The 24952-nt window shown below is 45.8% G+C and overlaps 1 protein-coding gene across 3 annotated transcripts; it reads right to left on the bottom strand.

Moving 5' to 3' along the window:
* Positions 1–282: 282 nt before the first annotated feature.
* Positions 283–24874, bottom strand: Acox1 (acyl-CoA oxidase 1). Of its 3 annotated transcripts, none has more exons than XM_021635975.2 (14): positions 24740–24874; positions 24361–24520; positions 17632–17792; positions 8837–8944; positions 7589–7708; positions 7111–7226; positions 6192–6361; positions 5354–5516; positions 4784–4974; positions 2942–3121; positions 2719–2824; positions 2329–2472; positions 1973–2179; positions 283–1296 (listed from the first exon to the last, which is right to left on the bottom strand). In XM_021635975.2, the coding sequence occupies exons 1-14, from the start codon at positions 24846–24848 to the stop codon at positions 1246–1248; spliced, it is 1986 nt and encodes a 661-aa protein (XP_021491650.1). In that variant the 5' UTR covers positions 24849–24874; the 3' UTR covers positions 283–1245. The 3 variants fall into 3 exon arrangements, with proteins under 3 accessions (XP_021491650.1, XP_021491656.1, XP_060242349.1); XM_021635981.2 differs by lacking the exon at positions 17632–17792 and adding an exon at positions 10972–11132; XM_060386366.1 differs by lacking the exon at positions 24740–24874 and adding an exon at positions 10972–11132 and having other exon boundaries at positions 24361–24500.
* Between the last annotated feature and the right edge of the window lie 78 nt (positions 24875–24952).

Raw genomic sequence — 24952 nt, 5'->3', positions numbered from 1 at the left:
TACCACAAAAAGCCCATATTCTACCTTTAAGCACAGAGTGATTGTACAGACTGGACTGCAACTGAAAAGGCCATTTCACCACCCAGGTAAGGCTGCTGGCAACCTACCACAAAGCAGGTACTCAGAAGAAACTACTGGCAGCTTCCACTCATCCTTCAGCCAGCTTTAATGATTACATCTTGTGAAGTATAAATCACAGCACTTGGCTTGTGGCAAAGGGCTTTTCTGTTATTTCTAGGTATAAAAGGTGACCTGGGTGATTTATTTCTTTATACCAAATACTTGGTGAACACCGTGCATTTTAATGGGTTATGACAAGGAGACAGAACCATTCAAATCCAGACTGTTCGAGAACATTTACTTAATAAACTCACCAAAATACAGCGATATCATAGCTGAGGGCTCTCCCTGTACTTAATCTGTGAGGAAGAATAGTAATTGCCTTTAGTATCTCTTTCAGAAGACAAGCAAGACAGGGAAGAAGGTCAGCCACCATGATTGAAGTCCAGGCAACGGCCGAAAGCCTGAAGTAAAGATAGCTAAACTTAACCATGTCAGGAAGTGGGGATACAAAGATAAAAAGTGCCATGGTGCTACTACCAGGAAAGCGACAGCCTGGAACCAATGACTGCTCCCATCGTGAAGCTATGCTTCCTTGTGGTGGGTGTGGCAGGAGCCCTCTTGTTGGCTATGTCAGTGTGACAGTTAACAGGGGTGACACATCCACAGAGCAGGCAGCACAGAGTATGTGCTGGCCACACCCCCCACGAGGTTTCTATTAGTTTCTGGGCCCCAAACTCCTGATCTAGTGGTGGATCAGAAAGTGGTAGGCAAGAAAGCCTGGAAAGTTCTACCTTACATAACACCTTTGCTTTAAAAAACATTTATCCAGTGATTAGCAGTAAAACTGTGAAAATAACCAAGTATTTAGTAGTTAAACTCTGTTAATTACTCAAAGTCATGGCCTACTGAGATTAGCAGCAGTACAAATGGATTTCAGACAACAGCCCTGAAGCTTTCTGAGTTCCTAAGGAGTCTCTCTGTGTTACTGCACTTAAAACATACTTATTTCTCATTTAATCTCTAAGGTCTGCTCAATTCTCTTTACTTATAGAGAGGAAGAAGGTTGCCCTGTCATTTGCAATATAGCTACACAAATCTGATGAAGACGTCACAAGGATTAGTCAATCAAGGGGGAGAGATTTTCTGTTGCTCTCTGAAGCTTAGACTTGTCCTCAGGAAACTTCAAAGCTTGGACTGCAGAGGCTTCAAGTGCTTGTAGTAAGACTCGTGGACCTGCAGGTAACGTAGAGACTGTGAGTAAGGGTTTTCTATGTAAATTAGCATCTTCTCTTTAAAACAAAACAAAAACAACTTTCGAGAAATTATGTCAGCCTTATACAGACACAAATTCAAGTATTTTTGTTTTTTGTTTTTCTGAGACAGGGTTGCTCTGTGTAGTCCTGGTTATCCTAGAACTCAAGAGAACCACATACCTCTGCCTCTGCCTAAGTGATGGGGATTCAAGGCATGCGCCACCAAGCCCAGCTTGTCTTGTTTTCTGAGCCAGGTCTCTCTATGTAGCCCTGACTGGCCTTAAACACCCAGATACTAGAATTAAAGGTATAGATCACTATGTCTGCCTTCATTTTAAAAATAGTAAAGTCGGACAGTGGTGGTGCATAGCTTTAATCCCAGTACTTGGGAAACAGAGGCAGATCTCTGTGAGTTTGAGGTCAGCGTGGTCTACAAAGTTCCAGGATGGCCACGACCACACAGAGAAACCCTATTCCGAATGTGTGTGTGTGTGTGTGTGTGTGTACATGTATCTGTATATTATTATGCTCCTTTGGGTGCCCTTGGAAGTTCAGAAAGGGTGTTGGCTCCCCTGTAGCTGGAGTTACAGATAGTCCCTTGCCTAGCACCTGCCAGGGCACCCCTGGGACCTGTGCCTAGCACTGCACAAAATTACCTCTGTTTTGTTGAGTGGGGATTTCTTGGCCCATTCAAACAAGTTTTCATACACATTCCCATCATAGCGGCCAAGAACAGAGCCGAGCGCCATGTCCTTAAAGTCAAAGGCATCCACCAAGGCAACAGCATTGGGGCGGATAAGTGTGAGCAACTCCAGTATACGACTGTTCACTTGTGACATCTGAGGCCCTGCGATGATGTTTCCCTAAGAGAAAACAAAATGAATGAACAAAAACATGTACAGACTAGACATTTACACACAGAGAGCTATAAAACAGACAACTGTTTAAAACACACACACACACACACACACACACACACACACACACAGAGTTCTGCTTCAAAAATACTGACCTCAAGAAAATCTCCTCCTTTCTGGCTGATCCCATAGAGAGAATATAAGAGACACAGATTCCTCAAGACAGCTTGGACGGCTTTGTCTTGAATCTTGGCGAGTTTATCTGAAAAGAGCTTAACTGCCACATAGTGGCAATGTGCCTAGAGGAAAAGGAAACAGGAGTGTGGGGCCCTTGAAAAGGAAGGTGTGGTGGCTTTATGCCTCCAATTCCAACACTTGGATTGCTGAAGCAGGAGGACTGCCATGACCTGGAGGTCAGTTTTAGCTAGCTGCTAAGTTCCAGACCAGTCTAGGTTAGTGAGAGCCTGTCTCAAAGAGAGCCACCACAGTGACCGGTACTAAGGAAGGGGCCGCCAAGCAGGGTGAGGGGGAAAGCCACCACTGACCTCACTTGCCCGAACAAGGTCAACAGAAGTTAAGTTCCATGCTACTTCCTTGCTCTTCCTGTGACTCATATGAGTCTGAAGGTTTTTTGCAGCAATTTCTACTAATCTGTTAAGCAAGACGGGAGAGTAGAGAGCTGAGGAGATCATCATGGGTCTCACCCCTCTACTTGGCCCCAGCCCGGAAGGCCCCACAGCAAGCCTCTTACCCAGGAAGGGAACTCACCTGGCTGCACGAAGTTTGTAGGCTTCAGTCAGGCTGTCCACGCTGTTGATGTCCACCACAGTTGGCCAGACTGCCACCTGCTGTGGCTGGATGCGCTGACTGGGCAGGTCATTCAGGTAGGACACTGTGCCACCCACCAACTTCCCCGCCTGCACCTGGTCATAGATTTTCATCAAGAACCTAGAAATCACCAGAGCACTTGCTTTTAGTAACTCTACCAAATGACTTCACATCTTGTGACAAGCATTCAGTACTCACTAAGCTGACCATGTGCTGGCTAAAATATGTCAATTTGAGAGAGGCTAGAATCACCTGAGAGGAGAGATGTTGCAGGGTATGTGATCACACTGTGAACCCTGGGAGTGTGTTTACTGGAAAAACCTGTTTTTAGTTGTGGTGTGGCTCAACCCTAGCACACACCTTTAATCCAAGAGCTTTCTGCTTGAATAAAATAAACCATAGGTCAAGACGCAGAGAAAGCAACCAGTTGATAGGGAGTGAACATAGGAATAAAAACAAGAGTAAGAGGAAGTCAGGAGGATGGATAGATACAACAGGAAATAGATCACAGCAATATTAACCCTAACTAGAAGAGAAGCTGGTACCACAATAATGGGGTATTGCTGTGAAAGACCTGGTCATGTTGTTCTGGGGAAGACTATGGAAGGAAGAGCCACTGAATGCTGAGAACTCGATGAGCTGTTCTGTAGGATCTTGGAAGATGAGAATGTTGGGAGCAGTGCAGACGATGCTGCACTGGCTTGTGGAGTTTCAGAGGGATGCAAAGACTCTACCCGGTGTTTTATGTGAAGAATCTGTGGTGTTTGGTCAGCTGGAGTTTGACTGACAAGAGACCAGAACCACTTATCGACAACAGGGACACTGGATGCTGGTCAGCTGGGGCTGGAGAGTCAGCTGTGATTAAGAAGAGGCCAGTGTCATTGAGGTGAGGTGTTCTGGGAAGGTCTTCAGGGTCAGCACACAGAAGGTATGGTCCAGAGGTGGCCAAGGCTGTACTTTGTGCTGGCAATTTAACTTGGTCATGTAAGAGCCACCAGGTGGGGCTGCTTCTGAAGGAATGAAGGGCTCATGGAGAGCAGCTGAGGTAGGGCACTGTGTGACGTGGCTGGAGTCCCTGAAAAGGACCCAGGAGAGGCAATAGTGAAGTGCATCCCAGGTGCAGCAAGAGACCCCAGCAGTTTGGAGATGCCAGTACCACGGCAAGGCCACCAAGAAGAGCAGCGTGAGTGGAGGCAGCCAGAGCCTAGAGGACAAGCTGCGAATGCTGCGGAGGGCAGAGCTGAAGGGACCCAGGCTCTGGAGGGTCCAGAAGATGTGACTGAGCCTGAGATACTGGACATTAAATTATTTATCTGCTGGGAGTTTGGATTTGCTATGTTCAGACTGTGACTATGACCTGGTTCTTCCTTCTTCAAGTAAGAAAGTATTTAGCTTATTTTTGATTTTATATGAGCCCACCGTTGAAAGATTTTGAATTTTTAAAAGAGATTTTGGATTTTTACAGAGAATGAACTTTAAAATTGTTTGAACTGGTAAAGACTGTGGGACTTTCAAATTGTAGTATGTTTTATATTTACGGTGTTTACTAATCTCAGATCTTGGGGATGAATCAGAAAAAGGGCAGGCTGTGTCTTTAAAAAAACCCTTTTCCGCCTGAGTTGCTTTGGTCATGGTGTTCCATCACAACAACAGTGACCCCGACTTAGACAAACCACAAGCTAAGTGAGTCAGGACGGAAGCAGAACCACGCCTTCCCTCTATGATGGAGAAAGCTAGGCAGCTACTGTCTGTGACAGGAGAAACCAGGGACATGACTCTCACCGTGCTGTCTGTAGCATCATGACAGTGTTCTCTCCCTCGAAGGTGCAGGCTGGGGTAAAAGTGACGTAAATATTTGGAATTCCGCTGCAGTGAGAATAGCCATGCCCACCACATGCCATTCGACACTCCTCAATACCAGCATTGGCTGTCCAGGTAGTAAAAGCCTTCAGCCCAGCGGTGAGGGCATGCAGCTAGGGAGCAAGCACAGGCCGTGAGAACCCTGGCTTAAACCCACCTTCTAATAGGGAAAAAACCACCCTCTTCTAAGTGTGCTGGTCAGTGCCAGAACATGCTGCGTGCATGCCAGCAGAGGAGGCAGTCACCTGACTAGTGTGAACTAGTCATGTTCTCACACTCTCTCTGGACTGTTGCACTTGCCCCATCACCTCTCTCTCTTTAAATTCTATTCATAAAAATTATATCTTGACATCTGGCCCGCTTTTAATGAAAAAAGTCCCAAGATTATAATTCCTTTCAAGAAATTTCAGCACGAAGCTTCTGGATGTCTGCCAACAGGCAAACACGAAACCCAAAGGTATCTGTGGAGGAGTGAGAAAAGCTGGTCCGTACCTCAGGCAGCTCACTCAGGTCCCCTTGGCCAATGCTCTCATTAATTCGAAGGTAGGTCTCCTTCATGTACCTTCCTACAAAATGGAAGGCATAGGCAGTGGCCAGGAGTGGGAAGAGTTTATACTGCTGGGTTTGAAAATCCAAAATTTGTGGTTCTGGGTCACTAAATAATAGAAAGAAAGAAAGAAAGAAAAAAACAAAACAAAACAAGGTAAGTAAATGTTTACTTGTATCATCCCAGGTTTCAGTCCGCGCACTCGGATGTAGCAACTGAATTCATCCTTACATAGGTCCTCCCGTAAAGACAGTGGCTGTCACTACTGCCATTTTACAAACGGGGAAACTGAGAGGTTAGGGAATCTGTCTGAGGTCACACAGCTCAAAATGGCAGTTCTTTGGCTTCATCCATAAGGTTATATTCCCTCTCTCCCTTCCTTTTTCCTTTCCCACCCCCTTCCTTTCTTTTTCAAAACAGGGCCTCTCTACATAGCCCTGGCTGTCTTAGAATTCACTGCGTTGACCAGGTTAGCCTCATTCACAGAGATCCGCCTATCTCTGCCTCCCTAGTACGGGAACTGCAGGTGTGTGCTGCCATGCTGGCTTTTTAAGTTTTGAAGGCAGAAGCAGCCTGTCTACTGTTACTTCCTCTCTCTAATGCATGCTAGGTAGCCGCTATACTCTTGGAAGGCCTCGCATGTGTGAGGCCCAGGATTAACACCAAGCACCATGGGGCTGGGGCAGGGGAGAAAGGTGGCTAAGCGGTTATTCTGCTCTTTCCTCTGAAGCACAGGGTTGGAGAAAGACTTCAGCACTGAGCCATCTCATACCCCAGCCTCACCCTGGCTTGATCTCCGACTGGCGCCTCACGGCGCTGTACCGGATGGCAATGGTGCACGCCTTGGACAGACATCTAGCTGCATCCCCCACGAGGAAGGACCTGACGAACACCATGGTCCCGTACGTCAGCTTGTTACTCAGGGGCTTCACATACGTGCCATCAGGCTTCACCTGGAAAAACAAGCATGCCCACAGTGTCTTTCTGTGAGGCCAAGGAACCTCGTACTGATTCTTCAAATGTGTTTCCTGGAACTGCAGGGAAGCTGGCACCGTCAGGACCTGGCAATGCACCTGAAATACTAAATTTCGCTCCTCACTCTGACCTTTTGAACCAGAGATTATGGGAGCGAAGGCTTGATTTTTAGATATGGGTTTGCTATGAAACTCAGGCTGACTCTGAATTCACTTCCACCTGCCTCTCAAGTGCACACCCTCCCTGGCTTACAATCTGGGTTCTAACTGGCCTTACAGTAGAGTCTAAGTTATTTAAAGACCCGAGAACCAAGTAGGTGATATTCTTTTTCTTTTTTTTTTTTTTTTTTTTTTAAGATTTATTTATTATTTATTCAGTGTTCTGCCTGCATGTGTGCCTCAGGACAGCAGAGGGCATCGGATCTTACTACAGATGGTTGTGAGCCACCATGTGGTTGCTGGGAATTGAACTCAGGACCTTTGGAAGAGCAGACAGTGCTCTTAACCTCTGAGCCGTCTCTCCAGCCCATAGGTGATATTCTTGACACCCTCCCCAACTGCTCCGAAGTCTCTGTAGAATAAAATAAGTTCAGAAGTAAAAGCAACCAACATTTAGAGCCTGTGCCAGGAGGATCAGTCTGAACCTTAGCTTAGTCTGGGGTACATAGCGAAAACCTGCTTCAACAACAGCAACCGAACAGCAAATAAAATTAAACAAACAAACAAACCTGGGCATATTTCATCAGCATGTTCTCTCGAGGAATACGGTAATTGTCCATCTTCAGGTAGCCATTATCCATCTCTTCATAACCAAATTTGGGGCCGATATCCCCAACAGTAATACCTACCACCGACAACAGGAAACACATGACATATTTATGATCTTGATTCCTTGCCTCCTTGCATTCTGTTTCATTGTGCCTTACACTCTTCGTAGCTTACTTCCTTTAATTATTTTATGTGTGTGGATATTTTCCAGGCACCTATGCCCACATACCACATGCACGCCTGGTGCCCCGGGAGGTCAGAAGAGGGTGTTGGATCCTCTGGAACCTGTGTTACAGCTGGTTGTGAGCCACCATGAAGGTGCTGGAACTAAACCTTGCTCCTCTGGAAGATCAGCCAGTGCTCTTCACTGCTGAGCCATCTCTCTAGCCCCTTGCAGTTTTAATTTTTATACGTTGACACCAGAAGAACAGTTCTTACCTGGCAAAGGTTTGTGGGTCCCAATTTCACGGATAGGGACAACAAAGGCATGTAGCCCGTAGCACTCCCCTTTTGTGATGAGCTGGGCGAGAACTATTGCATGATTGGAGGTCTTCCCAACTGCAACATCAAGAACGAGGAGAAGGAAGTGTGTCGTCTTGCTCTTTATTTTACCTTTTTTGTTTTTTTTTTTTAAGGTAGGGTCTCATGGATTCCGATCCTCCTAGCTCTATGTCCCGAGTGCTGTGATTACAAGCATGTACCATCATTCTCGGCTGTGTTCTTATATTTTTATTTTTACTGCTCTCTGGTGTAATACAGGCTTTTGATCTGGGACCTGTCCTCACTCTTTAACCCACTTCCTGTCTTGGGAATGCCTTTCTTCTCTTTAATAAACTGCCTCTACTTCTATCACACAAAAAAGATCTAGTCAGGTGTATAGCTCATTCTAGGAATGAGGCAGGTAGACCTCTGTGAGCTCCAGGCCAGTCAGGGCTACGCTGAGAAATCCTCTCCCAAAAAAACCTTAAAAAAAAAAAAAAAAAAGACCAATGTGAGACACTTAAGAGTCTGAGATCAGGCTGGGTTACGCAGCAAGACCTTGTTTCCCAAAACAAAAGTGAACAAAAAGAGAGAATGTAAATAATAAACTACATCAGCTACTGACTACACCAAGATATACATTCCATGGCCATAACTCAGGATGAAAGACACTAAACCCAAACTTCATATCACGGCTATGTACAATAAAAAATCTGAGAGTAACTCAAATTTTTGACAGAAATAACAAATAGGCAAGTTTATTTTTTGATCCAGGATCTCAACTATGTAGCCCTGACTGGCCTAGAACGTACTCTGTAGGCCAGGCTGGCTTTGAACACATAGAGACCTGCCTGCCTCTGACTCTGGGATTAAAGGAGTGCACCAACATGCCTGGCTAAGAATTTTACTTTAATGTTGACCATGGGAGGTAATTCCTGGGGATATTCAGATGAAAAATCAAGCGAAGTGTTAGAAGACGGCCATTACGGCCATGCTTTTTCAGAGGATAAAGAGATGCAGCATGTACCACAAGAGAATGTAAAGCATCTTATAATAGTTTAAGACTATTTGTTTTCTATACTTCACAGTTATATTCTCATATGAGGGCTACATTCCACATACAATCTCCTAAGTTCTCAAAATGTTCAACAACAACAACAACAAAACATTCAAACATGTTTAAAGAAAAAAAAAAAATCAACTTACGCCCCCCAGGCCACCACTTAATGGAAGTCACAGTAGGGCTGTTGAGAATGAACTCTTGGGTTTTGGGGTCGTATGTTGCTGTGGTTTCCAAGCCTCGAAGGTGAGTTCCTAAGGAAAGAGATCACACAGGCTCAGGTACAGCACAGAAGGGAAAGACCAAGAACACAGACCCAATCAGGCCTCAGAGGCAGCTAAGTCTCAGCAACGAGTCTGCAGATGAGCAGGGTGATGGGCGCAGCGCGCAGGTACTGTTCCAACAGACAGTCTGGCATGAGGCCCCAAGCGGAAGTGTCATGAGCATTCCGCTTCTAACTGTAGCTCAGCAGACGGGAGACTAATGCAAAGACAATGTAAAGAAAGGCAGCTGTGCTCCTCTGTATAACACAGATGTCTACTTCCCTTTAAACCCAGTTCTACATTTTTGAAAAATTGTATTTACACTGGGCAGTGGTGGCAGATGCCTTTAATCCCAGGAGTCAGAGGCAGACAGATCTCTGTGAGTTCACTGCCAGCCTGGTCTACTTGAAAAACAAAAATAAACAAACATGCAAACAAATAAACAAAAAGTACAGTTATTCTGTGTGCATAGATGCCATGTGTTGGTATACATGAACCATAGCACTCAATCTGTGGGAGACAGCTTTCTCCTGCCAAGTGGGTTCTGGGAACTGAACCTGGGTCATCAGGCTTGGCATCAAGTACCTATGCCACTGGGCCACCTTGCCAACCTGGGTCCCATTTCTAAGTTGTAGCGTGACAACTTCAACTCCAGTGAGCTACTTCCGTGTGTCCTGGGACGGGGAGGCACCCTGTGGCAGGAACAGCCTTCAGGCAGGCCGTCCGCACATTCAGAACTTACTTTAGAATGATCAATAAGACGGAAACTAAGAACTTGAAAACCTTCATTTATTATGAAAAAGGTGACTTCCTCTAATTTTTCTGTAGGTCCAACAACGCCTAGGTTTCCTCTGTGGCACTCTAGGGCCGGGCTCCACCTCCACTGCTCCTGAGACTGAGAAGGCTTGTGTTCCAGCCTCGTGTACAGCCGGAGAAGGACAGAAGCTTCCACTCCGATCCTGGTTGTATACATCCCAATTCTTTTTAGTTATTTATTACAATTTGTTTACCTTGTATCCGGCTGCAGTGCTCCATCTCCGCCTAGTCCCACCCACCCTCACATCCCAATTCTTTGAAAAGAATTACAAAAAAATGTGGGTGGCACCCGAGCAGTAGTACTACCCAACAAAAGCTGAGGACCTTTTGAGCAACTACTTTGAGAATGTCAGGCTTCACTAAACATTTTGAAACATCTAGACATTTCCAAATCGCGCCCACAGAAATGGAGTCTGTGAGCCATGGTCTTCAAAGCACAAGTCAAGAAACCAGGCGCTCAGTACACTCTGCTGCCAGGGAAGCCTTTGGGGCCGTATTAGACAGAGCGGTAAAGACATCCTCACATATGCAGCCAAACTCAGCGGGACGGCATGCTGCATCCTGTGAGGAGCCTAGAGGGTGCTATACAGCATCCAGGGGGCTGGGAGGGTAGGGCATACACTTTTTGTGACTCCTCAGGACAGGGAGAAAAGCAGGCAGATGCGAATGAGTGGCAAACAGATGCCAATTAAGAAAACACGAGAAAAACTAGCAGCTCTAGCCCCACCTAGGTTCAGGAGCGCAGGTGAGGCGCAGCACATATAGTTTGATGTCAGTGGCCGGGAACCATGGCTTAACTTTTCTAGCCTCTGGTCAAACCTTCAGAACGTTTCTGAATGCATTCCATCAAGGTACAGGCAACTTCAAGGCCTTGTGATTACGGGAATATAATAATCTCCCCGTAAGAAGCCAAAGGGCACTCCAACCATCAGTGTGTCCTTCCGAGGAAGCCTGAAAACACCGTTTGGGAAGTGTGCCTGGGCAGTCCTTCCTGATCCTCTGAGGAGAGTCAAGAACCACCAGCAAGCACTGTGATAAAAATCACTCAATGTCCAATGGCCAAGCCTACGCTCAGAGCCGGACTCCACAGAGGCCAAGAAACAGAGCGGAGCGTCTTGCTGTGCTGAGCTCATGGTGGGTGCTCTGTACAGGTCTGGATGGCAGGGCCCACCCACCCAAGAGGTAGACTAAATACACTGTACCATGACCCATCTCTGTCTGGGCATAAGTGCCCGTGATCTCCAAATTCCAGGCTGGCATGAAGAAGCGCTCCTGCTGCTCTGCGGTGGCCTGGTGAAGCAAGGTGGGCAGGAACATGCCCAAGTGAAGGTCCAAAGGCTCAGGACGCCCTCGGTGTACAAAGCTTCGAAGAAATACCAAGGATGGGCATTTGAGGGAAGCATCATCGGGTGTGTGAGAATCAATAAAGTGGACAGATAGAGCAGGGAAGAAGAAGAAGAAAAAAAAAAGAACTGTGAGTATGAATCAACCACATGCATTTCATCACGGACGGGAGCACTGCCCTTTTCTGCATTACTTTATGCCTCTCAACAATGCTCATCTTTCTTCATTTGGCAGAGCGTGCAGCAGGTATGGGTGATGGAGACCCAGATCCATGTAGCACAAAAAAATATGAGCAAGGCAGGACTTCAGCCTGGCAATTAAGTGAAAGGAAATGACAATTTTGAAAAGGGGCTGGAAGGGCAACAAGGGCGTCCTCAGGTGGTACAGAACAGGAGGACACGGCAGTTCTCTCAGCGAGAAAACCAACCTCGGCTAAGGTTTCCTGCATGCAATTTCAGTGAAGTGTCTACACTGGGACTTACAGACGCACAGTCTGTAACTGATTTCATTCAAGTTCATCATATCAAATCTTTGGCTAGGATGCAAATGAACACAAAAACTGACAGTGCTCTACGTCCAAACAATTTCAGTAATCAAAGACAGGCAATTTCTAGTGAGACCATTACAATCGCAGATCACAGGCTTGTGCATAACAGGTTGCGTTATAGTATTATGCTACTTAATTATTTTAGACATGAGCCTAAACCACACCTGGCAGCCCTCTCAGCTTGTTCCAGCGAAGCTGGGGAGGAGACAGCAGGCCGAATGCTTAGCAAGAGCTTCCCAGGACTTCTGCAAGGCAAGTGGCTGTGCTTTCCGCTAACCACTCACAAGAGACACGGTGAATTCCCACTTCACAGAGAAGAGGACGGGTGGCATGTGCCACATTTGCATCAAAATGATGGTGGCACACCAGGACAAGGATTTTGCAACCTAGTCTGTCTCTGGTTGGCCAGCTTAATGTTCAAGTCCAACGCGGGCTAAGAATGTCTGAAATCTAGAGCTGTCCTTAAAAACATCAAAACTGGAAATCTCAAAAGGCCAGCCCCTGGCGGAGCGGGTGAAAGGTCAGTGGGGCTCTTGGTGCTACTTCCGAAACAGCCTATGAATTTGTAATCATTTTAAAACTAGACAAAATTGAAACCAATTAGTGGAGCTGGTTGTGATGGTGCACATCTGTAACCCTGGCACATAGAGGCTGAGGCAGGATTCAAGTTCGAGGTTGGCTTGAGCCACATGGAGGGATCCTACCTTAAAAAGCCAAAACAAACCAACCAAATCAATCTAAATTGCATTCTTGAGATACCTTTTTCATTCATGAGCTCTCCAAGCTTTTAAAACGCCAGTGTTGGAAATATCAGTACAGCTCAGTGGTAAAACTATTTGCCTTGGGTTTGTTCTGTCACAGACAAATTAACCACTGTTAATCCCACACACCCAAACTGGAATTCACACAGGAGGCCCTGGGTTTAAACGGGAGTTGGGGGAGCAGCAGGCTGGGGGTGACACTCAGGGCAGAGTTCAGGCCTAGCGTGCCTCGGCCCTGGTTTAATGCCAGCACTCCTTTCCCAAAAGGCTAGTACCGAGTAGGAAAAAGAAATGCTTGCCAGGTCCCCAGAGTAGCAACCCTGACCCAGCCCTGCACCCGCGCCGGGAGCAGCCGCCTTCTGCTTTCAGGAAAGCTGCTCTGTGTTGCTAATCAGAGGCTGCTGGTGAAGGAGGAGCCTGGAAGCTGGGCCCCTTCAGACTGGAAGGTTTGTGTCTGTGTGGGGGTGCTACAGAAAGAACAACTGTTATCAAACACACAGGAAGGCAGGGCAAGCGCTATAGTCAAACACTGTTTCTTGTAGCTAATGTAAGTACTAGTCACGTGGATAAAATTGAGGAAAGCGAGAAAGTGACAGTTTCTCTACTTGTAGTTGATCATGCCAGGTATACATACTGTGAGGTAATTTATCATAAAACAAGGTGTTAAAGTTAGTTCTTTTAAAGCTGTTATGGGGCAAGGTCCCCTCAGGGTCTTCCTCACAGAGCTGGAAAGGCTGGCAGCTTAAGCAGGGGACGTGATTTGACTGGGCTGCTGTGTGGCTGGAAGTACAGCTTAGTTGTCCATACAATGGTCACAGACGAGTGATGCACACCTATGGTCCCCAACAGAGGCCGGGAGATCCCCACAAATGTGGGCTAGCCCGGGATGCCCATAGCCCTGGCTCCTACCAACACCCTCCCCACAAAGAAGATCTCACTAACAGGAAAAAACTAGCTAGTTTCTGCCTAAGAGGATCATGAATGAAATATTTCCCAAGGAAAAAAGTTCTGCTGGGACATTAGCTCAAATTCCTGCAATGTTTTTTGAAACTTGACAAACTGAGATGAGAATTCTTTTCTCTCTCTCTCTCCAGTTTTTTGAAACAGGGTTTCTCTGTGTAACAGATGTAGACCAGGCTGGCCTCAAACTCCTGAGTGCTGAAATGAAAGGTGTGTGCCACCATGCCGGGTGGAAGCAGAATTCTCAAGTTAGTAGCTGGTGCTGGCACCCCCAAGTAGGCAAATGCTGAAGGTAAGAGAGGATGGTGGCACGTTTGAGGCTAGCCTGGGTTATACCTTTGTGAGGTACATTTGGGCTTGCCTATAATCCCCACACTGCAGAGGCAGAGATGCGAGGACTGATGAGAATTCCAGACCAACCTGGTCTACAAAAGTTGCAAACTAGTTAGACCCCTGTCTCAAAACAAAACAAAAAGCAAAGGAGCGGCTGAAGAGATGCAGAGAGTGCTTTTTGCTTTCCCAAAAGACCTAAGTCCAGGTCTCAGTACCCATGCAGAGCAGCTCATAATTCCTGCTCTGCTTTTCTGACCTCTGAGGGCACATGTACACACAGGTGGTAATCACACACAAAATAAAAATGAATCTAGTAGGTCTGCTTTGTTTTGTCTTGTTTTTGAGAAAGGGTCTCATTGTATAGCCTTGATCAGCCTGGAACTTACTATGGAGACCAGGGTGGTCTCCAACGCAGAGAGATCTGCCTGCTTCTGATTTTCAAGTGCAGATGTGCACCACCATACCTGGCCACAAATAAACCCAAAACAACAACAAAAATAAAACCACCACAAAAAGAAAAAAAGGAAACAAAACTACCAAACACATAACCCTATTGTTTAGGGGCTTAGTACTAGAGGTTGAGCCCAGGGCCCTGCACATCCCAGGCAAGCCCCCAACCTGAGCTCCAGCCCCAGCCTCCAAAAAGACACACACCTCTAGAGTATAGTTAAGATTCCAGAAATAAATTCATACCATTACAAAACTCTAAAGGAAGCCAGAAAGAATCAACAGGGAACAAGCCTCTAGCTGAGAACATACAAATGTAGGAAGCTGACTAGAGTCACTCTCTCAGTCAGTGTTAGAGACGAGCTAAACAAAACCACCACTCTAAGGACATGTGGAGTATGTAGAATAAAATGTTTAACACACAAGCCAGGAACAGAAAAACTATTAGATGGACACAATATTGTGAGAAGGTTGATGTGCAGATTCTATTTTAAACAATATTCAAAGGAGAAAAAAATCCCTTCAGCTTACAGAAGAAAATGCAAACAGCAAACAAGAATGTGTAGCTGCATCCAGGCTAGCAACAGAAAACCACAGCTTGAACTCTCAGGTGGGTAACACAGTGAAGCCAAGTGACCACCTGGACAAGGCTGTAGAGACAATCATATTCTGAAGTCACTAAAGGTGGGGCATGGGTAACTATAATCCCAGCACTGGGAAGGTTGAGGCAGGAGGATTACAAGTTCAAGGCAAGTAAATATGAACTATCTATAACAAAACTTGCATTTTAAAAAGCTGTTAAAGATACTAGAAGCTGGTTCTTTACCTCAGAGTCTCAGACTATGCAGTAAAAACTATGAAATGGCTGGGCATGATAACATGTGTATAGCCCTGATGTCTGGGATGTGAGGCAGGAGGACCAAGAGTTCAAGTCTGTCCTTGGTTGCACACTGAGCTCCAGTATGCACTGGTCTGAAAAAGCTACATGAGTCTCAAAACACGGTGATGCATGCCTTTAATCCCAATCCTAGCATTCGGGAGGCAGAGAAAGGGAGAGCTAACCCTGAGTTTAAGGCTAACCTGGACTACAGAGCGAGTTCCAGGACAGTCAGGGCTACACAAGAAACCCTATCTCAAAAAAAAAAAAAAAAAAAAAAGGTGAATGGTATAAACCTCAATAATATGTATGTTTATTATAGAGTTATTCCCCCTTCTCCACTGCAGTGCTGGGAGGTGAACTGAGCACCTCTTGTGCTAGGCAAACATCGTTCTGATTATAGCATCAAGGAGGGACTTACAGATTCCACTCTGTAGAACACTTGTCTAACAGGCAAAAGACTTCCTTCCCATCCCAGCACCAAAGGAGAAAGACAGACAGACTGACAGACTAAAGTTGAAAAAAGTACAATAGCCCAAACCCAAGAAACAAATCTCATGGTACCCACAGGGTCCAGTCAGCTGGGAAGAAGCAGGACCAGCACAGGGGGCCAGCAATGAAGTGGCAATGCAGGATGACTCATGAAACCAACTGCTATCTTTCAAGTTCTGAAAGAAGAAAAGGACCCTTCTTCAGTGAGAGAAATCTGCCAGTGCTGTCTCCCAGGTTAGGGCCTGGATTATAGAAGCTCAACCTTCCTAGACAAAGTGGTAATGTGAAACAAGCAAAAGACACAGTACATATCAAGTGGCAAGATCTTCAATTTGTCACCTGTTTTGTGACCCAAAGAAATGTGAGGCTGATTTCCACACTGTTCCTACAACACTAGAGCCCTGTAGAGGGCCCTTCCTCAGCCTTGCTTGAGGATCACAGACCCACAGAACAGGTCTGTCTAGATTTCCTGGTATGTCTGAAGGGGAGGGAAGACACTGCAGTGAGAAAAGTTAGAGCTGGCAGGGCTCTGCAGAAAGCTGCCTTTTTCTTGATGGGGAAGGATGGTTTTAACCTGTCCTCTGTCAGGTAATACTGTCATTTTGCGGATTAACCAGCAGACCTGACCTGATACTGCAGGACAGTACCAGGGTGGGGCGGGGCAGGGAAGATGACCAAAATGTATGAACAAAACACCAAGAAGCAAAACTTATCCTCTACCACGTGCCCTTACAGTGCTCTACAGAGATCCCAACTGGACTGACTCAGATACAAGAAGATATCCCAAATTAGAAGCCTGCAAACTTGCCCAGAGAAATCAGGATGAGTCCAGCTTCTGATCTCAAGACAAAAAAGTTCAAGTCTTCATTCTGTCCTCTCTCTGAGCTTTAAGGCAGAAACATTAGGCCAACAAGAGAGGACTAAAAGGCATACACTTAGATAAAGGTCTCCTGTGAAGGATGTAGGTCGATACATCCAGAAAGGAAGACATAACAGCTTTTTCTCCTCAGGAAATGTTTCCCTGGGCTTGTCACTTCAGAGTTGGCACACCAAGGAAAGCCCTGGGTGTCTGCAAAACAGTTCACACTCACAACCTACAGTCCCCTGGAGACTATGCCGTAGATTTGTTCAGTCCACTCCACCCTGCTAGATGAGAGGGTCTCACTTCGCAGCCCAGGTTCATTTTAAACTTGCAATCTTCTGCATTCCGCCTCCTAAGTGCTGGGTTGTAAGACTGCTCTACCATGCCCAACTTCCATCTCTTTCACACACCTTCCATCTTAGTGGGCAGTGAAACATGAGGCCAAGGATCTAAAATTTAAAACATCCATACCTGCTGGGCAGATGGTGCAAACTCACCATCGAAGCCTGTGGGAGGCAAAGGGAGGACAACTGTACATTCACCCAGCCCAGGCTAACAAGACCAACCTTGTCGCAAACAACAAAAGCTAAAACGCACACTTACCATGGGCGTTGTCTCCAAAAACAATCCTATTCCACAAAGCTGACACCAACTTGCTGAATACACGCAAACAATCAGGAAGGATTTAACCAAAAACTACTGGTAGTGACAGATCCACAAACATCTGTGGGGACAAATGTATGACAAGCAGCCGGGGAGAACCACAGGCCTCATTTCTCAAGCTTTGGAGCAGTGAGCAGGGAACGAGAGAGCAGGGGCTGTCCTGCCTTCACCGTGTTATTACAACGCGGCCTTCTCACTTCAGCTCTAGACACTGCTGAGGCATTAACACTCCAGGAACTTCAACAGAGTCCTTCTGAATCATAGCCAACATTGCTGCATGCTTTGATACCTTCAAATGCCATCTCTCCAAGCTGCTCAGCGACTGTTAACAGTGGGTATGCGTGACAAGGACAAAGGCTTAAGAAGTAGCACACTGAAGAGTGCCCATCAGAGCCCTGGACCCATCTTATGGGGAAATAAACTCAGAAAAGAGGAAAAGGGTTTTGATGCAACAGTTTAAAAACAAAATCCCAAACACATGTCAGCAGGGAGGAGGGAGAAATAAAACCAATGGCAGGAGTCACTTTTCTTGACCTCATAAAGTGGTCTCCCCAGGACCCTCAGATGTGGACTAACCGTGGCCCATCTCCGTCTGGGCGTAGGTGCCAATTATCTGGAGTTCTTGGGACGGGCGCATCCATTTCTCTTGCTGAGCAGTGGTGCCCTGATTCAGCAAGGTAGGAATAAACATGGAGTAATTGAGGCCCACAGGTTCCACAAAATTGACCAAATGTAGTCTACAGGAGAGAAAAGAAAAGCGTCTCAGCCTCACGCTACAAACTGTCCACCATTCTCTTATTAGTTTGTTATTAGTGTGTGTGTGCATGGCATGGGGGAAGAAGGCATGGGTGCCACACGTATGGAGACCAGAGGACAACTGTGTGGAATAATTCTTTCACCTTTAGGTTCCAGAAATCAAACTCTACTTGTCAAGCCTGGGGGCAAGCACCCTGAACCTCACATTCTTGAAAAAGATCTTGACCCTCAGGATGAAGAATGGAAAACTGAAGACCCCTTTTATTAAATGAAATGAAAAACTTACCACTTTACTACCTAAAGAGCCAGGAGCAGGCTCTTCTGCAGCATCTCTTTCCCCTCATCACCTCAGGGCCAGAGTCCTTTGGGTTTTGTCTGGTGTTAGGGATGGACCTGGCCCCTCAGGCAGGCTGTCTAGTTCTCTAGTTCTATCACCTCACCAATGCACCCTGCAGTCTTTAGACTTCTTGTTTTGTTTTTATAAAAGAAGCCCTGTATAAACCCTACACCTGATCTAAAACAGCGGACCCTGTGGTTACCTCTGTGACTGGCTGGGTGTTTTAGACTCGATGTGAGTACTTTTGTGTTACTTTCAGGTTTAACTTGCTTTTAAAGATCAAAAGGAACTTCACACAACATTCTTTACAGAGTTGTTTAAAACTGAGGATAATCTATTTTAAAAATTTTTGTGGAGACATAACCCTGGCTGACCTAAGAGTGAACACGTGGCTCACTGTAGTCTCACACTCCTTCCAATCCTCATCCATTAGGCCCAAGTGCTGGGATTACAGGCGTTTGCCACGGTGCCTGGTGTCAAGGAGGAGGACAGCCTCTGCCTGGAATGACCTAGGCACATACCCTCATGTACTTCAGGCTGTGGTCTTCATGGGTCTCCAGGGCATCTAATGTGAGCAGTTTAAAGATCACCCCCAGCGGCTAAGCGAGCATTGCTTCAGATTAAGGGAACTGCACATGACACTGAAATCCAGCTCTCAACCACCTTTTCAGAAAACAGAATGCAGGAATCACAGAGAACACAGACTGAGCGCTGCAGTCGGGGCTGCGCCTCCTGTGGGTTTCCTAAGGGCTGTTTTCCATTCTGGCCCAGTGTGCACCAAAAGAACTTGAAATACTACTGATGAGTCACCTGAGTGACTTTGATGATTTTCCAGGGTGACTACAACAGGTGTCACCCAGGAGACCTTGGGCTTCACAAGGAGCAGAGCATGAACTCCAGTAGGAAGAGGAGACTGTTACTCTATGGCGGGGCTACCACCTCAAGAGCAGCAGCAGCAGCAGCAGCAGCAAACACCACAACTGCCTCCTGTTCCATTTCCCAAGTAAACACCACACAAAGCAGCTCAGACTCCTCTGCTTTTTAATCACAGCCACTTTGAGCCAGTCTCCTCAGGGATGGTCTGAGAGACTGACACTGGTAATCAACGCAAATGAGCTGACGTGATTTCAGAGTCCACCAGAGGGGCCGACTTTGGCCAGTCCTGGGGAATGCTAACAGAAGCTGCTCAGCGAACATCGGTTGAAACCCCGTCAATGGTTTTAGCTGTGTGCTTAGAGCAGAAAGGTCGCTTTTCAGCTGCAGTTGATGCCTTGTCTAGCATGCAGAAGGCACAATGTTCACTGCCCAGAAAAATAAATCCCTATTGGGGACGCTAGGAAAAAAAAAAAACGCCCAAATGTCTGTGAGATAACTGACCAGCCAGCAAAAGTACATAGATGAGCCAGACAGTGGTAGCACAAGCCTTTAATCTCAGCACTTGGAAGGCAGAGGCGGGCAGATTGCTATGAGTTCGAGGCCAGGCTAGTCTACAGAGTGAGTTCCAGGACAGCCAGAGCTACACAGACAAACCCTGTCTTGAAAAACAAAAAACAAAACAAGAGAATATGTAGATGATAAAAAGCCCGAAATAATGAAATGCCTTTTGTCTCTGATTTCTGTAACATAATATTCATCAATTGTCATTTTAAACTGGGTGGAAGCTGGAGCGGCATCTGCCGGTAACTTCAGAAAAGCAGGAGGCTGAGGCAGGAGGACCTTCAGTTTAAAGGCAGTCTGGGCTATAAGGCAAAAACCAGATATGAAATTGGAGAGAGAGGAATGTGAATGGAAGAGGAAGTTAAGCACCAAAAGCCTGATGAGGGTCAAATGCATAAGTCATCTTCCAGGGCAAGACTGGCACAACTTCCCAACAGGCGTTCTGAGCCTCACTAAAACTGGCAGTAATTACACACTTCCTTCCCATTTCCTTGAGGACGTATGTATGGAAAGGGGAAACGGGACAGTCTGAGAAATAAGATGTTACTGAGGAGCCAAAAATGGCGAATGTATGATGTAGCCACACTTCCATGAGGGAACTGAAAAGGCCGAGCAAGTTAGTAAAATACTTTGAAAACTGAAAAATGTAGTTATAAGGATGGTAACACGAAAGCCGTTCTAGGAAATGCGAGGAGCTGGGTATGTTGGCAGTATCTTATGAGCCTAGAATTCAGAAGGCAGAGGCAGACAAGACATCGGAGAGTTCAAAGACGGCTTAGTCTACATAGTGAGTTCCAGGCTAGCCAGGTGTACAACAGTGAGGTCCTGGCTCAAAGGAGGAGGAAGCAAATGGGACACAAATGCTCCTGTAATCCCTGTGTTCAGGGAGGCAGAAACAAGTGGATCTCTGTGAGTTTGAGGCCAGCCTGGTGTACAAAATGAGTCTAGGACGACCAAGGCTACACAGAGAAAACCCTGTCTCAAAAAACCAAAAAATTAAAAATTTTGTTGTTTCTTCCTTCCCCAGATCACTTGAAATTCTGCTGAAGAACAAAATTTGTAGCAGCGAGTGGTGGTGAAAATCCATTTAGAGCTGGGGCTAGGGGTGGGGAAGGGGACAGGGAATGAATGCCTGGGTTACACAGGGAGACACTGTCCCTACCAAAACAAAACAAAGAACAAAATCTGAGACCTTGTATTTGAATGATGTTTAGTCCCTCTTGCAGATGCTTGTCAAGGAATCAGATTTAATGAATATGGGGGGTGGGGATAGAGTCCAGGACCTCAAACACACTAAGCACTCTATCAACTTGAGCTGTACCAGACATAAGAGAGCCTGTCTTAGTAGTAGTAGGCCAGGCTCAGTGATGTACGCCTGTAATCCAGCAGTCAGGAGGCAGAGGCAGGCAGATCACTGAGTCAGAAGGCAGCCTGGTCTACAGAATGAGTTCCAGGACAGCCAGGGCTACACAGAGAAACCAGCTCTTGGGAAAAAGAAAGAAAAACAGTAATAAATACATAACAAAGAGACCAGTAAATGCTGTAAACCCAGAAATACCACCCCCTTCATCAATTTAGCACTTCTCCCTCATTTAGCATATCACACAACTAATGGTAAGGTGTTTTGTTGTTTTTTTTTTTTTCTAAATTTTTATTACTAGGTTAAACAGACTTGCAACACAGTCTACATAAATACAAACTAAACCATCTACAGCAAGTAATAAGAAAAGTAGACAAGGTCTGGCATGGAGGAGCAGGCCTTTAATCCCAGCAGTTGGGAGGCAGAAGCAGGCAGATCTCTGTGAGTTCAACGCCAACCTGGTCTATAGGACAGCCAAGGCTACCCAGAGAAACCCTGTCTCCAAAAACCAAAAAGAAAAAGAAAAAAAGCAAGCAAGCAAGCAAGCAAGAAAGAAAGAAACAAAGAAAGAGTAAAGAAAAAAAAAAAACCAAAAAAACAGAAACTGGGCAAAAGAAATAATGTTTTTCCTGGCAGCACATAATATTCTGATGCTGAGTTACAGCCAGAGTTCAAGAGACAGATGGGACTATATGCTCACAGACGGTCTCAACAGAAGGACTACCAAAACTAACTTCCAGGCTCCTCCTCCAACCTAAACTGATCTCCCTTACATCCCAGAAACACTGAACAGTGTCAAAGGGCACTAAAACTTATCAATACTCTTTCACGTGAAAAGGAGGCACAGCCCATGGGAAGGACTTTGGTCTCTGTGACCTCACTTGAGTCTGGTTGCATATTGTGTAGTAACACGGGTTACGAAACATGCTGCATCATCCACTCTACGGAACAAAACTGTAACCCTTCTCTGTGGTGTACTGAGAAGGTCTACAAAAATCTTAGCAATTTTTAAGTTTCTAAACCCAACTCAGTCCATTCTGTGTTACTTTCCTAGGATTTACTCTACTTCAAAATCCCACCTATTACAACCTTTAGGAACAGAAATGAGTATTTGAAAGCTGGTGAGTATTCTGATTTGGGCTGCCAAAACTACACAAGAGAAAATTTAAGTGTAGCTCAGACAAGGCAAATGACATTGATCTTCCTCCATCTCCCATGTGCTAGGATTACAGGTACATGTCACCATGCACTACACAAGGATTTCTGATTAGCAAGATTGAGTGGAGTCCTGAGGAAGGCCTAAGGGGCAAAGCAAACCATTTCATCATCCTAGTAATGATTAAATCAAGTCACAAGCAGACTTCGGATGTATTGCATCCATAGTTCAGAGGAAGGAGGAATAACTATGACCACATAAGGGTAGGGCTTGTAATCATTTATATTAGTTCTTGGAAACATACTCTTAGTAATAATATTCAGTCTTTTTAGGCCAAGCCGGGTGGCTCACACCTGTAACCCTAGCTTAGAAGGCTGAGGCAGGGGGAGCACAGTGAGTCTCAGACCAACCCATCTCAAAGAGCAAAACCTCAAAAGAAAACAAAAACAAACTCTCCTGTAGCTATTAAAGTGCTACGGATTTAATCCAGGGCCTGGAGCACACCCAGCAAAAGCGGGCTATACTTCTGGTCTGAATATTCATTTCAGTTTTTAAAAAATTATTTATTTATATATATGAGTGCTCTGTCTGCAAGTATACCTGCATGCCAGGAGGAGGCATCAGGTCTAATTATAGACATTGGTTGGCCACCAAGTGGGTGTTTGAGAATCAAACTCAGGACCTCTGTACTCTTAACCATCTCTCCAGCCCCCTTTACTTCATCTTTCTTTATTCATTTGGTAATGCTGGGGATTGAACCCAGTTATGTAACTGTTCATGCTAGGCAAAGACTTGAACCTAGGACTGTGCATGCTAGGCAAAGGCTCTACCACTGAGGTTTATCTCCAGCCTCCCAATTTCACCTTTATTAATGAAAACACCAAAAGAGTCCCTCTATAATATAAAAACCCAGAAGTGATGCTCCGAATTAAAGGAGAAGCTGCAGACACAAAATCTGCTAGAATGACTATTAAGGCTGGGGGCGGTGGAATCTTTATATGTAATTTTTAAAAGGTTTTCTTTTTAATGATTTATTTATCCTATATACATTGGTGTTTTGCCTGCATGCATGTCTGTGTGGTGGTGTCAGTTCCCCTGAAGCTGGAGTTAAAGACAGTTGTAAGCTGCCCTGTGGGTGCTGGCAATTGAATCCCAGGTTCCCTGGAAGATCAGACAGAGCTCTTAACCACTGAGCTATCTCTAAAGCTCCTTTAGATATAACTGAAAAGCAAAGTACAACAGAATGAGTGTCTGGGAAAAAGCTACTTTCCCCAACAACAGGACTAAGGCAGGTTTTATGCACAGGACAAATACTAATAAACGCTGTCCTTACATTCAACAATGCTGGATTCTTAGAATGTAGCTCTTAGAACACGAGATTCGCTCTAAGGGCTGACATGTTCTTCACCTACTCTCACATTTCCTATTATTTAATAATCAAAATACACTTTATATAAAAAGAAAATCTGCTATTGTTCCAAAATATTCAAATGTCTGGTCTTGCAACTTCAAAGTTTCTCAGAAAATCAGGAGGCCTCTTCCCTTTTTTTGTCTTCAGTGCTGGGACTCAAACCCAGGGCCTTGTGTATAGTAGGCAACCTGTGCCCCACTGAACTGCACTCCTGGCATCAGGAAGCTTTCTCACAAAGTTCAAGTCCACTTTGCACTTAAATAACTCTATTTGGGGTGTTTGGAACAAAAGGATTTCTAGTTTGCTTTTCTCCTTCCAGACAGGGTTTCTCTGTGTACCCGTCTGTCCTGGAACTAACTGGCTCTGCCCTCAAAATAAGAGATCAGCCTGCCTCGGCTTCCCAGTGCTGGGATTAAAGGCATGTGCCACCATCGCCCAACTCCAAAAATTTTTATAAATTACACTTTAAATTTAGTTTTATTATGTGTGTGGGTACACAACAGACACCATTAGCAAACAGAGGTCAGAGGACAATATGGGGGATGACTCTCTTTCCACAATGTGGGTCCTAGGAATTGAATTCAGATTATTACCAAAAGCCTTTACCCACCTCACCAGCCCTTAAATTTTTAAAAAATTGAGATACAAATTTGGGCATAACCATTCATCATTAGCATTTTATAAATAAGTCACATTATCCCACTAAAAGGTTTAGATGCAAAAGTAATATTTTTCACACATAAAACTGAACCATGCAATGTTCAATTTAAGCCTTCAAATGCCATGCAAAGATCTCAAAGACTGCAGCCGTAGTCTGGGCTTGCACTACTGTGTTAACATACACCTACTTTTTAAACCACATGATTTCTTCAGGGTCCGAGATGCCAAATTCCCTCATCTTCTTCACCATGCTGGCACTCTTCCTAACAGCCACCTCATAACGCTGGCTGCGAGTGAGGAAGTTATAGTCCTCATGCTGGAAGTCTGGGTCGTTCAGAATCAAGTTCTCTGCAAGGGAGTTAAATGTCATCAAGAGAAACAGGCAGTCACCCTCCCTAATCCCTGTAGATGAGAACGGAGGGCGATACCCTCCCAATCCTGCCACCGGACGCCCACCGAAGTCAGGGGTCCCGGCTCCCCCTAAGCTCCAGAGACCCCAAGTCCTCATTCACGGGGGTTCTTTCGCCTCATCTGGGAGAAGAGAGAGGCCCGGCCCTCCGGCCTCACCGATTTCTCGGCGGCGCCGGGTGTTCTCCGGGCTGCCATCCAAGATGTGCGTGATCAACTCGGGGTTGAAGGTGGCGGCGGCCCGCTCCTTGCGCAGGTCGGGGTTCATGACGGCGGCCAGGGTTGGCAGAGGACGCGGCGACACAAGTGACAGACAGCAGAACGACGCCCGTGTCCGCGGCCCCAGCGCCGACCCGGTCCTAAGAGCTGAGC

Source organism: Meriones unguiculatus, chromosome 7, assembly GCF_030254825.1.
Source record: "Meriones unguiculatus strain TT.TT164.6M chromosome 7, Bangor_MerUng_6.1, whole genome shotgun sequence".
Taxonomy (NCBI): Eukaryota; Metazoa; Chordata; class Mammalia; order Rodentia; family Muridae; genus Meriones; species Meriones unguiculatus.
The sequence above is the reverse complement of the archived record's forward strand: the minus strand, read 5'-3'. Positions and strand labels throughout refer to the sequence as shown.